General features: G+C 61.8%; 1 protein-coding gene across 1 annotated transcript in view; it reads left to right on the top strand.

The window, feature by feature from the left end:
- Nucleotides 1-14,910, top strand: part of FOXO6 (forkhead box O6) — a 32,234-nt gene extending 17,324 nt beyond the window's left edge. The window contains exon 3 of the mRNA XM_079325793.1: nt 11,830-14,910. Within this exon, the coding sequence (XP_079181919.1) occupies nt 11,830-13,245 (1,416 nt within the window). The 3' untranslated portion in view covers nt 13,246-14,910. The remainder of the gene's footprint in view (nt 1-11,829) is intronic.
- Nucleotides 14,911-15,342: the final 432 nt, after the last annotated feature.

The following is a 15,342-nucleotide window of genomic DNA, read 5'->3' as shown; positions in this document are numbered from 1 at the left end:
CCCAGGGTGGCCTTGGGTGGTTGGGGACAAGCTGACAAGTCCCAGAGCTGCTCTTTCTAAGAATGAATGAGGCATGAGCTGGGCAGATTTGGGGGAGCAGGCAGCCCTGCCTGTCATGACAGAGCTCAGCCCACACTCTGCTCACTGCAGGTGCCTCGTGGCTCTGCTGAGTGTGGGGAGCCATGGGCAGCTCGGGGCTGAGAGGAAATGCAAGGCCTGGGGACTCTGTGCCTGTGCACAGGGCTGGGGACTGGGCTGGGCTCGTGGGCAGTCAGAGTTCCCAAGGGAAGAGTAGCCGAGGGGTGCTGGTCATTCCTGGGCTTCCCAGGATAACTGGGAGGGCACTGGTGAGGTGGGGGAAGCATCCCAGTACAGGCTGGAGTTGGGGTGTTTGCCTGCTGCAGCTGATGCTCTTCATGCCATGAGCCCGTCCAGGGGGGAGTGCCGAGTGTCCCCCAAGCTCTGGGAACAGTTTTGCCCCCTCCCAGTCGCAGTGGCAAGTCCCCTGCTCCCAGTGCATGTCTTGGGGGGACAGCCACCCCCTAAGCCCCACGGATCAGGGCTCAGATCCCAGGGCAGGGGAGGCTGGGAGCCTCCCAGGATGGGCAGTTCCAAGTGCTCTCTCCAGCAGTGGATGCAGAGCCAGGAAATTCCCCTGCTGAGGCTGCAGAGCTCAGCCCTGCCCAGGGAATGTGTTTGGATGAAATTGGAGCCTGCAGTGAAGCACTGGCCAGGATTTCCCCGTGGATCCTGTGCTGTGCCCCGTGTGCTGGGCTGGGAGCTCCTCTGGGGTGTTTTGGGGAGGCACAGCCCTGCTGGCAGCCAGCCCCTGTGCCAGCACTGAGGGGATCCAGCCAGCCCATCCTGCCAAACCCCCCTTTTCCCACCCATCAGTGGGGCTGTGCTCACCCCATGAGCACAAATGAGTTTGTGGGTGATACCAGGGGTCTGTGGGGCAGTACCATGAACCCAAGTGACACCAGGGGTCTGTGGGTTCAGCCACAGGAGTCAAGGGCAAAGCCTGGAGACTGCTGGGTGCTGGCAGTGCCTGGGGGCACTGGGGTGTGTGAATCTGCCTGGGGGGCTTTAACCCTGGCACCAGGACATCCCTGGCACAAGGCCCTGCACATTCTGGGGCACAGGAGGGGGGCTTCAAGCCCACCCTTGGGCAGCTGCTGAGCACGGGGGAAGGCTCCCCTGCTCCCCCTCCCCTCCTGCTGCTCCTGGCTGGCTGTGCTGTGAGTAAGCTCAGGCTGTGGGACAGCAGCCCAGAGCTGCGGGGGCGGCAGGGGGGGGTCTGTCAGGAGCAGGTGCAGAGCAAATGGAACAAAAAGGGGTCAGCTGAGTCAGCAGGGCTGGCAGGGACACGGGAGGGGGCACAGCGGGGCTGTTAGGGCTTGTTTTGTTAGTTTTGGTGCAGGTTGTGCCATGAGGGTGTGACTGTTGCAGTGTGTGACACCCCACTGCAGGCTGGGGACATCCTGGGCAGGGCTGTGACCCACCCGGGCTGGGGCAGGGCAGGGGGCTGTTCTTCCAGCCCCAGGGATGGTTTTTATATGTCTCCTACCACATCTTTGCCTTTGGCTCCTGCCCAGCACCCAGAGCCCTCCCGAGCTGTGGGTGTCACCCCAGGGCACTGCAGTGCTCCTCATCATGGATGGACTCCCCATCCCTCTTCACCCCCTTCACCCCCACACACCAGCCATCCCAGCTGTGAGCCCCTCACTCCACATGCTGTGCCAGTGACCCCTAAGAGCATCCCCACGGGGATCACCCCCTCTGTGGGTGGGAGGGAGGTGTCTGCAGTGCTGGTCTGGGGGAACAGCAGGTGGTCACTCCTCAGCACTGTCCCTCTCTGCCACCACCCCCTCCCTGTCTCAGTTTCCCTGGGCTGGCTGGTAGGACTCTGTTCCTCCTTGCCTGGGGGCTGGAGTTTCACAAACACCCCTGGGGCCTCGTGGTGACCTTGCCCCACTCGTGTGCCTTTGGCTGGTCTGTGCTGGGGGGCTCTGGGATGTGACTGGGCTGGTGGCATGAGGGGTCTCTGTCACCCCCCTGTGTGCCACTGCCTCTCCCAGCAGGGGCTGGGCAGGCACAGATCAGCACAGACTGAGACAGAAATGCCAGCCCAGGGTGTGTGTGGGTGTGAGCTGAGTCCCTCTGAGGCAGGGCAGGGGGCTGCTCTGCTGGGGCTGCTCTGGGGCTGTGCTGGCCTCAGGTGCTGGGGCAGAGGAGCTGCTCTTGGGGACATCTCAGTGTGACAGCACCTCTAGGAGAGTGTACCATGGGATGGTGTCAGGACAGAGAGATCTCTGTGAGCCAGGTCTGGAAACTTGTGGTTTATTGCACAGGGCTGGGTAAAAAGCGCTGAGCTGGGAGCTGCCAGCCACAGCTGGAGCAGGGTACAAAGAGGGGGGGAGTGAGAGTTCTAAGAGGTAAGAGAGTGGGAAGAGAGGGAAGTAAGAGAGTGATTTTCCCATTTACAATACAATCAATCTTCTTCTATGTTGAATATTCTGATTTCCACTAACCAATCTAACACAAGATACAAATCCTACAGCATTTACATACAGCCTATAAGAATCATTACATTACCATCATGTGTTGTACTTTAAACCCTAAAAATGACTCTTTGAACCCCTCTGCCAAGCCAGCAGGGTCTTCTCTGACCTTTAGGACCATTGTTCTAGCAAGAGGGGATTACTTTTGGCCATCCTATTGTCTTCTAGTTATTTAGTAACTGAGGTTTGGTATCTCAGAGATGGCTTTCATTGCAATCTCACTTATGGTTCCTATATTCTCAAAATCTTTTGCCGGGCAATCACATTTATAAGGTTTTCCTGATTCATCCTTCCCAACAGGCACCTCCTGCTGGCATCTCCTTGTGGCACAGGGGTCAGGAGCTTTGGGCCAGCAGGGGCAGCAGCAGGAGCCACTGCCCACTGTGTTTCTGGCCCTGCAGGGACATGGTGACAGCTCCTTGTCACCATCCCTGCCAGCTGCAGGTTTGTACCTCTGCCAGGGTGGTCCTGGGGGGTCTCCATTCCCTGCAGCAGCCAGATCCTGCCTGTCCCAGATGGGCTGTGCTGGGGACAGGGGGCTCCTGCCCTCCTCTTCCTGTGCACAAGTGCAAACAGTTAATGTGAAAGTGGAAAAAAAGGAGTTTTGTGGGATTTTCACAGCATCATGGTTTGGGTTTGAAGGGACCTCAAAGTCCATCCAGTCCCACCCCTGCCATGGCAGGGACACCTTCCACTAAACTGTTCCAAGCCCTGGGACACTTCCAGGGATGATTGGAAGGGTTTTGGGGGTTTCAGTGTGTGCTGGCATGGGGGGCTCTGGCTCGAGGGCTGGGGGATGTGCAGCCCCACGAGGCTGAGTGAGGAGGGGGCTGGCCCAGCCCATGGTGTTTGTGGCACTGGACAGCAGCTTGGGGACAGCAGGGACAGCCCAGAGCCTGCTGGTGCCATGGGCTTGACCAGATGGACTCGACCCCACCATTGGCTGGAAACTGCTCCTTATTTTCAGAGATGTTTTTTAAATAATGCTTCTTGGCACATTTCTGCACAGCAGGTCCCTGTGGTGAGGATTTTCTCCCTTAGAGGCATCACTGAACCCTCCCCTGCTCCACCCTCTGGGCCTGAAACCTGCAAACTGCTACAAACATTTGTTTGCTTGAGCAATTGGGATTTAAAAAAAAAAATTTAATTTAAATAAAGCTGTTCCATGAAGAATCTCTCAGCCAAGGGCATTTGGTGGCAGGGATGTCCCTGCTGTCCTGGCCACCCCTCTTGTCCCCATCCCCCCTCAGGACTGAGAGCCCTGAGTTCTCCCAAGCTTTTGCCATCTGTGCTGGCTGGTGGTGGGATGAAATCTCTTGCAGGAAGAAATTCCTCCCTGTGAGGTTGGGCAGGCCCTGGCACAGGTGCCCAGAGAAGCTGTGGCTGCCCCTGGATCCCTGGAATTGTCCAAGATCAGGCTGGACAGGAGTTGGAGCAGCCTGGGACAGTGGGAGGTGTCCCTGCCCATGGCAGGGGATGGAAAGGGATGTGCTTCAAGGTCTCTTCCAACCCCAAACCATTCTGGGATTCTCTGTTTGAGAAGCAAAAGCTTTTCCAAGCACAGCCAAAGCAGCTCCTCATCTCCAGAGCTGCTGAGGGCACGGGCAGCCTGTCCCTGCTCCAGCAGCCTGCACAGTCCTGCTGGTGCTGCAGAGGGCCTGGCTTTGCTCCATGGCCCCTGGAAAGCTCTGTGGCTGCAGCCACAGCACACAGGGACCCAGGGCACCCCTGTGGGGCTGCTCCCAGGGGTGAGGTGAGGATGTGGGGCAGGTGGGACCCCCTGGAGCAGAGTGAGCCCTCATGGTTCCCTGTCCAGCCCTGCCTACTGTGCTGGGAACAGCCCAGCTGTGGGGCAGCTGCAGGCTGGGAACCAGGACACCCCCATGGAACAGGCAGGGAGGGGGCTGGGAACCAGCACAGCCCCATGGAACAGGCAGGGAGAGGGGCTGGGAACCAGGACACCCCCATGGAACAGGCAGGGAGGGGGGGCTGGACTCAGCCCCCAGCTCTGGGGTTCCTGCTGGGCTGTGTCCTCAGTGTCCTCAGGACAGGACAGTGACAGGAGGGTGACATGGCTGTGACAGGTGACCCAGAGAGGTGTTGGCACCGCACAGAGTGTGGCTGTGATGGCCTCCCGTGGGTGTCTGAGCATCACTGTGGGTCAGGGGTGATGCAGGCTGAGTCCTGCTGCCTCCCCCTTCCTCCCTCAGGAGGAGCTGGGTAGTTTCCCTTATGGGAACCCTGCTGGGGTTGAAACCCCCCTCGGGGGCTCAGCATCCTGCTTGGGGCACCTCCTGCATCCCTGGTGAGTGCTGGGGATTCTCTCAGCTGGATTTGCTGTGCCTTGCCAGGGAATGGGAGCAGCTCTGTGTTGTCTCAGTGCCTGGGAGCTCTGGGGCACCCACTGTCCCCAGGCAGCCCCAGTGCCAGCAGGGAGATAAAGTGGTACCCGAGGAGAAGGGAGTGCAGCTGCTTTAATGATTCAGCTGTGGTGAGAACTTGGTGTGGAGGAAATTGAACTCAGGGGAAAAAATCCTGTAATTTCATGCAAAAATTACATGGCAGCTCTGGGTGATTTAGTGCAGCTATTTTGGTGGCCAACCCTGGAGTGTCATTAGAGCATTATGGGGTAAGTGGCTGCTGCTGGAGAGGGTGTTCCCAAGGCATCTCACCTGGCCTCACCTGCTGGAGGGGGTCTGGGTGGGCAGGGGGTGCTGAGGGTGGGTTTTGTTCCCAAAGATGGGGGCTGATGTGCCTTAGTTGGATGTGGGCACCTTGTGAGCAGCCCTGGCTGTGGTGGCACCTCAGGAGAGCTGGGGCTGGAGCTCCTGCTGTGAAGGGAGGGGCAGAGTCTGACCCTTGCAGGTCTGATCCTGGGTGCCCACAGCTCTGTGGGGCTGCTGCCCCTTGCAGGCAGTGGGGAGAGGCTGGGCTCTCCTGAACATCCCCCAGTCCCACAGGGAGGTCCCCAGCTCCCCTGCCCTGCCCCTGTCCCCAGAGGGAAGCTGTGCCTGCTTGTTATGCACAGCCCTGCTGTGGTCTAATGAGCCCTGTGGGGAGTGCCTGGGGCAGGAGGGGTGCTGGGGGAGCTGTGGTTCTGCAGGCAGGGTGCACAGGGATTCCTGCCTTCCTCATCACCCCCAGGCTCCTCTTCTGCCCATTCAGGTCACTGATTGAAGGGTGGGCAGCACAGACCCTCGGGGTGGTGGGGCAGGACCCTGTGGGGTGATAGGACCAGCTCTTCTGGACCCTCCTGTCCTGAACCAGCCTGGGAACTGCTGTGGCTCGAGGAGAGGGTGTCACACAGAGCCCCAGCACAGCCAGGGCAGGTTTGGGGCTGTTCTGGCCCCATCAGGAGAATCCCAAGGCGAGGGGTATCTTTGTGCAGGCTGTGGTAGCTGAGTTGACAGAGCAGGTGTTCCCCCAGCACTGAAATCACTCAATACCAGTCCTAATTCTGTCTCCATCCATCCATCCATCCATCCATCCATCCATCCATCCATCCATCCATCCATCCATCCATCCATCCATCCATCCATCCATCCATCCATCCATCCTCCATCCATCCCTCCTCTCCCCCTGGGCTGCATTTGGACAACTCTCTTGGGCAGAGGTTGGGATTGTTGGGGTGTCTGTGCAGGGCCAGGAGCTGGAATTGATGATTTTAGTGGCTCCCTCCCAGCTTGGGAGATTCTGTGGTTGGCTGACCCATCCTCTGGGCCACCTCACTGGGACCTGGTGGCCAAAGTGGTGTGAGCCCCGCTGACCACAGAGAAGATGCTGGCGCTGTGTCTGTCCCCTCTGGGCAAAGCCATTCCACAGGGATGGGCTCTGCAGGTGTCCCTGGGCTGTCCCCAGGGCAGGGAGGATGCTCCTGCTTTTGAAGAAGACATGAAGTGATGGCAGCTGGCTAAAACAAAGCAGCTGCCATGGCAACAGCAACAGTCCCAGGGCTGGGAGAGGGGTCTGTGCCCCCTCTGCACCACACACACACCAGCACTCTGTGCCAGCCTGGGCATGAGGAGTGTCCCATGTGGCCAGTGTGCCTCTGCCAGCCTGGGGGGAGCAGGGGGTCTCACCCTTGGTCCATGGGGCAGCCTGGGGGCAGGGAGGCTGCAGTCTGGGGTGCCCTGGTGTCCCTGGGCAAGGGCTGTGAGTGCTGGGCATGGGGGGCTGCTGGGGGCACGGGGAGCCGTGGGTGTTTGATGGTGTCAGTCGTGTCTCTGGAGAATTTGGGAACTGCTTGTGCTCAGCAGGGAAGGGAGGCACTGGGGCAACCGTGAACAGCCTCAGCTGCCAAGTGCACAGAGGGGGTGAGGGGCAGCTCCGTGCCAGGGGGTGCAGGGGGGGCTGCACTGGGGCTGCATTGGGGTCAGGCCCACTGAGAACCTCCAAAATGTGCGGTGGAGATGGGCCAGGACCAGCATGGGGGCAGGCAGGGAATGGGCATCACCCCAGGGACCCTTCCAGTTGTGAAGCCAGCCTGGAGCCCGGGCAGCCACATCTGTCTGGATTTGGGGTGGGGATGCGGCTGGCAGAGGGTCAGGGTGGTGCTTTGCCACCGGCACCTTCTCTTCCAGGAGAGGCCGGTGTGGGACACATCCCCCAGCCCGGGGATGGCAGAAGGACACGGGCAGGGGGTGGCACAGCCTGGCCCCACGGTGTGGGACCCCAGCCCCATTCCCGCATCCCAGATACGAGCTCGTCTGGCATCGTGGGTCCGTGTGCCCCACCGAGGCACGGCTGGACCCCGAGGGGCTCAGACAGGGGCCGGGGGATGCTCGGGGGGGTTCCAGGCTGAGCAGGGACCCCGGCAGCCCCAGCCCCAGCTGTCGCTCGGCTCTGGCACACCCCGGGGGTGATTAGCGCTCCCTAATGAGCTGCCGGCGGCGCTGGGAGCGCGGGGGGAGGCGGGGATGCTCCGGCCGTGCCGCCCCGGGCTCCTCGCGTGTCAGACACCTGCGGCCGCGGCCCCTCGCGCCTCTAATGGGCATTTGGTTCAATTAGCAGCACGTCAGCCCCGCTCTGCTCAGCCGAAGCGCTGACCCGAATGCGCTGCCTGCGCTCGCTGCCGCCGGCGAGACCCCCGCGGCGGGGGGCGGCTGCGTCCCCCTGCCCCTGACTGTGCCTCCCCCTGCCCCTGCCTCCCCCTACCCCTGCCTCCCCCTGCCCCTGACTGTGCCTCCCCCTGCCCCTGCCTCCCCCTGCCCCTGACTGTGCCTCCCCCTACCCCTGCCTCCCCCTGCCCCTGACTGTGCCTCCCCCTACCCCTGCCTCCCCCTGCCCCTGCTTCTATCCCTGCCCCTGCTCCTGCCTCCCCTTTCCCCCGCCCGTGTCCCTGCCTCCCCCTGCCTCTGCTTCTGCCCCTGCCTATGCCTCCCCCTTCCCCTGCTGGGCTTACCCATTGTGCAGGGAGAGCTGGTGTGGGTCAGGGTGGTGTGGGGCTGGTGTGGGTCAGGATGTGTGGGTTGGGCTGCTGTGGGGTGGGCTGATGTCTCTGCAGGCACAGTGGGGTCTCATGCTGCTGCCTGTGGCACAGCACTGTCCCCACTGCTGTCACCACGGGCCATCCGTCCCTGTCACGAGCAGGCTGCCATCCCCAGCCTGTGAGCAGCACTGTCACACGTGCCAGCTGCCACCTGCTCACCACACAGGCCAGGCCCCACTCGGGGTGGCTTTGCCAGGGCTGCTGGGCTGTGCTCAGCCACCAGCTGCTCTGGGCAGGATGGGGACACCAGTGCAGGGAGCAGGGCTGCCCATGCCCAGGGAATGGTGCCAGCAGGTGTCTGGTGCCCGCAGGTAGAGCCATTTTTTGGGTGAATATGATGTTTTTGGTGGTGTCACCATTGACTGTCCCTGTACATCATCCCCAGGGATGAAGCCCCATTGAGGCATTGTTGGCAGCCTCTGCTCTCTGGAATATTTCCTCCAGGAGTGGCAGTTTTTATGTGCAAGAAATGAATAAGCATCAGTTAACCCCTGGAGCCGTCCTTGTGCTGCCGGCAGAGCTCTTGTTGCCTTGTCCCTGTCCCTGCTTCCTCCTGTCAACGGAGTGAGAATCCCCACCAGGTAACAACCCACGGGAGCCTTTGCTGGATGGCCCAGCAGCCTGGACAGACAGACAGACAGACAGACAGCCCCTGACACACCCTGACCACGGGGATCTCTGAGAGCAGGGCTGTCAGGTGTGGGATGTGCAGGGAGTTTGTTTCGAAAGCCCTTGGTGCTGGACAGAGAGCATGGAGGGGTGGCAGTGCTGGGGACAGCAGAGGATGTGACAGGCATGGGGAGGCTCACGAGCCTTGTTTCTCTCCCCAACTCTGGCTAGAGCTGCTCTCGCTCGAATTCAACCCTTTCCCTGCACCCTGCTCTCCTCAGGGCATGCAGAGGGGAGTTCAGCCCCACTCCCTGCACTCCGACCCCCGTGGGCACCCCAGGGCTGGGTGCGACCCCGGGAGCTGCTGCTGGGGTGGGATGGGCAGCACTGCCTGTTTTGGGGTCTGTCACCTGTCCGGGTGGCTCATTCGGGGTCCGAGGTTCATCTCGGGGGTCGATGCTCATTTCGGGAGTCCGGCCTCGGGGAAGGCTTCCGGCTCCCACCGCATCATCAGCATCATCATTATCATCATCATCATCACTGCCAGATGCCCATTGACAGTCGAGTCACTCTCCCCAACAATGGGTCCGGCTAATCCTTTTACAATGGGACTAATTGCTAATCAGACCGATTTCACACTGCCTGTTCCCCTGACAATGAGGCTCGCCGGAGGAGGGCTCCGGGGGGGTGAGGGGCTCCGTGGGTGCCCGCAGCCCCCCCGCAGCAGGAGCAGCCCCCGGCAGACGGGCACCGGCACCGCACTGGGCTCTTCCAGATTGGTAAAGGCTCCGGCAGCTGCTGGCTGGGGACTGGCACGGGCTCAGCCTCGCCCTGCCCTGCTGCCAGCCAGGGCTGAACAGGGGCTCCAGTGCACCTGCAGCCACTCCTGCTCCCCAGAGCATCCCCGTTCCCTCGGCAGAGCTGCGGGGAATGCCGGGGTCACTCTGGCACGGGCTGGGGTCAGCCTGGCACGGGATGGGGTCACCTTGGCACGGGCAGCCCTGCAGCCGTGCAGGTCGCTGTAATAAGTGCTGCAGGGCAGGGACTGGCACTGGGACTGGCACTATCCTTTCCTGACCCCAGGGCACCCCTGCCACTGCTGTCAGCCCTACTGTCTCGCGTGTGTCCCCACCTGTGCGTCCCTGCCAGCGGGGCTGGGGGTCACTGGGTGCCCGGGGGTGCCGGGGTGCCCGGGGTGAGGCAGGTCCGTGCCCAGGTGCCCCTGGTGAGGCAGGTCCGTGCCCAGGTGCCCGGGGGTGAGGCAGGTCCGTGCCCAGGTGCCCGGGGGTGAGGCAGGTCCCTGCCTGGCTGCTGTTAATCAGCTCCTGCCCGCCCGGCGCAGCCCCCGCCCCGCTCCGTGTGCCCCAGCCGCGGCCAGCCGAGCGTGTCGGGGTGCTAATGAGGAGAGAGCCGGGTGCGCTGCACCTTGCACTTAATTGCTGCTGTCTTCTGGCTCTTAATGAAGCTGGGCTGAAGGAGAAGTAGCAGCCTCTCCTCTCCCTCGGGCAGCCTGACCCTGCCAGCGGGGGTGCAGGGTGCCCTCTGCTCCCTCTGGGGTGGGAGGGGGCTGCAGCAGAGGATGCTGAATGTCACCCCCATCCAGCTGTGACATCCCCGTGCTCTGCATGGCAGCTCCATCCCTGCTGCACGGGCAGCATCTCCTGCCTCCTGAGCTGAGCAGACCTGGAGGGACTGTGGCCATGGGGGTCCCCACTCCTGCCAGGGGCCCAGCAGAGCCCAGCTGTGGCATCCCCAGCTCCCTACTCCTGTGGGTGCAGGGCAGCGCCGTGGGGCTGTGCTGGCTGGTGACAACCACGTGCTGTGCTTCTGTCCCTGCTGCTTAAATGGTGGCTGGGTCGTGGATGGGAGTTTGGATCACCCTGTGTCTTAAGGAGAGGTGCTGGAAGGGTCAGGGGACTCTCCCTGCCAGGAAGGCTGGCCAGGGCTTCAGTTACTCTGCTTGAAGGTGGTGAGCACTGGTTGGGCAGCTGTGCCCCAACCACCCCCTGGGCCCCCTCCCCAGCCGTGCAGGAAGGGGTTAATGGCTGGCCCATACCTGCAGTTGCATTTTAAAGATGTGAAATTAAAGCCCGTAATTTATTCTCCCCACACACGAAGGAGCAATTAGTTCTAAACACGGCTTAATCAGTCAGTGCGAGATTGATTTCTGTAGACTTGGATTTGGTGGCTGCTGGCGAGGAGCCAGCCTGGGAGCAATCTCCAAATAAATGAAGTGCAGAGAAGTAAGCCATTACATAATATGATAGATGAGGCTGGAGCTCACTTGCCTCTTCATTAGTATTCCACTGTACACCACAACAGCACCAAACTTTCTCCCCTCTACCGTGGGTTCCTCCCCCTCCTCGTCCTTCTGCCCCTCCTGCAGGAAGGGCTGGGGAGGTGCCTCCCCTCTCCAGCAGCCCCCAGGCAGCTGAGGGAAGATCTTAGGGTACCTGAGCCTCCTGTGCAGGGAATGTGTCCCTGTCACCAGAGCCAGACGTGCAGAGAGCCACTCTCCCTGTGGGCCCCCAGTCCTTCTCACAGGGGGTGACAAACCTTTGGGGACAGGGTCACATGTGGTGCCATCAGGTTGTTTTGGGCTGTGGTGGTGCTGCACAGAGTGGAGGGCAGCACATCCTGAATGATGCCAGGCAGGGAAAGGGGGCTTGGAGTCCACTCCAAAGGGTTGGTGCCCAAAGGGATTCCCTCTGCCTGTGGAGCTGCTGGGCTGGGATCTCCACAGGGGTTCTGGCTGTGCTAGCAGCATCCTGTGGGATGTGCTGGGTGTGTGGTGGAGTAGGGCTGGGAGGGATGGAGAAACCCTAGACCCGTGCGTGGTCCTTGTCACTGCACTTGTTGCCTCTTCACCTTGTCCCTCTGCAGACTCCTGCTGGGGAAGGAAGGTCCCCTGGCTGCTGCAGGTCCCTGGGACATGTGCTAAAGAGACTCCCTGTCCCTGCCGTGGCAGGAGTTGTGCCAAAGACAGAGCTGGGAGGTGCAGCAAAGGGCTGTGACCCACGGGATGTGGGAGTGACCTGCCCCAAACTCTCCAGGGGACGGAGCCCAGGTGTCCCACGGCGCCCCATGACCCCCCAGCCCCGTGGGCATCCCTTTCCTCGGGGGGTGCAGTCCCTGCTGCTGACCCTCCCCCTGTGCTTGCTGTCCCCGCAGAACTCCATCCGGCACAACCTGTCGCTGCACACCCGCTTCATCCGCGTGCAGAACGAGGGCACCGGCAAGAGCTCCTGGTGGATGCTGAACCCCGAGGGCGGCAAGACGGGCAAGACGCCGCGGCGCCGGGCGGTGTCCATGGACAACAACAGCAAGTTCCTGCGCATCAAGGGCAAGGCCAGCAAGAAGAAGCAGCTGCAGGTGACGCAGGAGCGAGGGGAGGACAGCCCGTCCTCGCAGCAGGCCAAGTGGTCGGAGAGCCCCGTGTCCCACGCCGGCGACGAGTACGACGCCTGGGCCGACTTCCGGACGCGGGCCAACTCCACGGCCAGCACGCTGAGCGGGCGCCTCTCGCCCATCATGGCCAGCCACGAGCCCGACGAGCTGGAGGAGGATGATGGCACCCCCTCCTCCCCGCTGATGTACCCCAGCCCCTCCAGCACCATGTCTCCTTCCCTCAGCACCCGCTGCTCCGTGGAGCTGCCCCGGCTGACCGACCTGACCGGCACCATCAGCCTGAACGAGAGCCTGGGGGAGAGCATGCTGGAGGACCTGCAGGACGGCTACAGCATGAGCCCCTCGCAGCAGCTGCCCCCGGCCGCCCTGCGGCAGCGCAGCTCCAGCTTCACCTTCAACTCCAAGTGCTCCAGCATGGGGGCCGCCTCCAACACCTACTGCGGGACCATCTACAGCCAGCCAGCCATGAGCCTCATGCGCCGCCTGCCCATGCAGACCATCCAGGAGAACAAGCAGGCCACCTTCTCGCCCGTCAGCTCCTACAGGAGCGCCTCGCTGCAGGAGCTGCTCTCCTCCATCTCCTACGCGCACAAGGAGAGCATGGTCCCGGGGGGGGAGCTGCCCCTGCCGCAGGCCAGCCCCATGGTGCCGGCCCGTGGCCACAGACACAACCCGCTGCTGTGCGGGGCCGGGGAGCAGGGCCTGTCCTCCTACCCGCCCCACCCGGGCTCTCTGATGAAGAGCAACGCGTTGTACCACCCGTCACCAGCCGGTCACCACCCTGCGGTCAACACCAGTGCCTTAGCCAACCCCGTCAGCCTTATGAGCCTGCCCAGTGACTCGTGCGGCGTGACGGCCGTGCCGCACCACGGGCACCTGCATTCCTACGCCAATAACCAAGGGGCGCACATGAGCTTGCTGGATTCGCTGCAGGGCCCCTACCCGGGGGCCGCCCACCCCCCGGTGCTGGGCCAAGACAGGTTCCCAGCAGACCTGGACCTGGACATGTTCAACGGGAGCCTGGAGTGCGACGTGGAGTCCATCATCCTGAATGACTTTATGGACAGCGACGAGATGGATTTCAACTTCGACTCAGCGCTGCCGCCGCAGAACGGGCTGAACGTGCCCGCGCTGCCCGGGGCGCCGCAGCCCACGAACCAGAGCTGGGTGCCCGGGTGAGCCTGCCCCGGCACGGGCTGGCCGCTGGGAAGCCACGAGGGGAACATTGAGACTAACTTTTTTTTTTCCTTTCTCTTCTGCCTTTGTTTGTTAAGATGGGCGAGAGCCGTCGGTCTGAGCTTGAGGTCGAACGCGGAACACAAACCGGAGGGTCAAATATTGAGATGGGGGAGGAGCCCCAGCCCCACGTGTGCCCGGTCTGCAGGTCCTGCCAGCATCCTCTGGAGGATACAGGGCAGGTGGGTGGGAGAGGCAGCCAGAGCCAGGCAGATCCAGGGTGGGGAGCAGGCAGGGAGAGCCTTTTCAGACAGTCCCGGTGCCCCATGGCAGTGGTGCCAGTTTGATTTGCCCTTGGGCTGGGTGACAGAGTGGTGACGGCTGGTGTGGTGGTGTGGGACCCTCCCTGCACGGGCATCCCCCCTGGGAAGGGGCTCTTCTCTGAGCCACCTTGAGAAATGAGTCCTGGGTAGAAGTGTCAGGAGTGGGGACCCTGCCCCAGGGCAAGGGGGGCTCATGGCCCCTCAGTCCAGTGGAGAGCAGAGCTCTCTCCCCTGCGGGTGTCCTCGTGTGGCTCCAGGCAAGTGTTCTTACCGAGCAGTGACAAGGGGGTGGTGGTGATGTGCAGCCAGCAGTCCTGGGAGCAGCATCTCAGCAGCCTCCAGGGCCTGAGGGTGCCAGGGGAAGGCTGCAGCCCCTGCCTGGGACAGGGTGTCCTGCTGGGAACGAGGGTCCCCTGAGCTGGAGGCTCAGGGGCAGCTTGCAGGGCCGGGGAGGGGGGCATATTTATTTGATTTCATGCACTCTTTTGCCATTGAGTTTTTGCATTGGAAGGAAGAAAGGGTCGAGCTTGGGGGGAGGAGAGAGAGGCCATGGGCAGTGCTGATGGCTGTGTCCCATCACATGGCTCATCGTGGCTTGGCCATGGGAGGGTGTTGGGTGATGGGGTGAAAGCTGGGGGACTGTGATCCTCGAGGAGGGGCTGTGTGTGTGTGTGAGGAGGGGAGCGATGTGGCAGCCAGGCCTCTGGATGCAGTGTGGGGTCTCTCCTGCTCTAAGCCTGGGTGACCCACATTGCTAAGTGAGGTGCCATAGGGCCCCCAGTCAGGGCTGTGGGGCTCATGGGGGGTCAGTGTCTGTCCCAGTGTCTCACTGCCCACCCCTGGCATGGCAGGAGAGCTGAGCAAGGGGGGTGCACCCACCTGCCAGAGCTGGAGCTCTGTGGGGATGGGGACCACGATTCACAAATGGTCCTGCTGTGTGTCAGGAGCTCAAAGTGACCCTTCAGCTCCCTGGGGCAGGAGTGGTCCTGGCCATCCTGCACTGCTGCCAGGAGCAGCAGGGTTTTGGGGGGTTCAGGCAGGGCCCAGCAGGAGCAGCTGGTCTGGAGATGATGGAGGGGCTGGGAGGAGGTGCTGGGAGCTGCTGCTCTGTCCTGTGGGCTCTCTGCCCAGCCCTTCTTCCTCCTGGGCACCACAGGCTCTCTCTGACCCCCAGCCCCTGGCTTGCAGCAGGCTCAGTGCACTGAACCAGCACATCTTCCCAGCCCAGCTCTTCCCTCTTGCCCCAGCACCAGCTCCTCTGCCACGGAGCAGGTGCTGGGTCCCAGCCAGCCACAGGGACAGTGTGGGACCCAGGGTGGCACCTCCTGCTCCTCTCCTGCCCCACAGGGCTGTGACAGAGGAGCCCCACGTGCCACGCTCACCTTCACCCAGGGCACGCAGCAGGCACGGTCTCTAAAGACATTCTTACAAGTTAATTAATTATGTTTACATTATTTGATCATGTACAGAATTTAATATATTCTATTATATATAATCTTTCTTGAATGCTTTTTTAAAAAAGGATTATTCTTTGGTCAGGATCATTACCGCATTCCTTTTATACACCACCTCTCGTTTCAGGCATCTTTCAAATCCTTGGAAACTGATTGCAAATGGCTATTTAATCCCCGACCCCCCAGTTGGGACCCAGAGGCAGGAGGGCAGCTGTGGCTGCCCTGGAGGAAACAGGGGCCTCTGCCCCCCAGGAAAGGGAGAAAGGGAAGGGGGTCCTGGCTCTTCCAGGCACAGATCCAGCAGCACACCAGCGTGCCGGGCA

This window comes from Erithacus rubecula (genome assembly GCF_903797595.1).
Source record: "Erithacus rubecula genome assembly, chromosome: 23".
NCBI classification, from domain to species: Eukaryota; Metazoa; Chordata; class Aves; order Passeriformes; family Muscicapidae; genus Erithacus; species Erithacus rubecula.
This window is presented reverse-complemented; position numbering and strand designations above follow the sequence as displayed.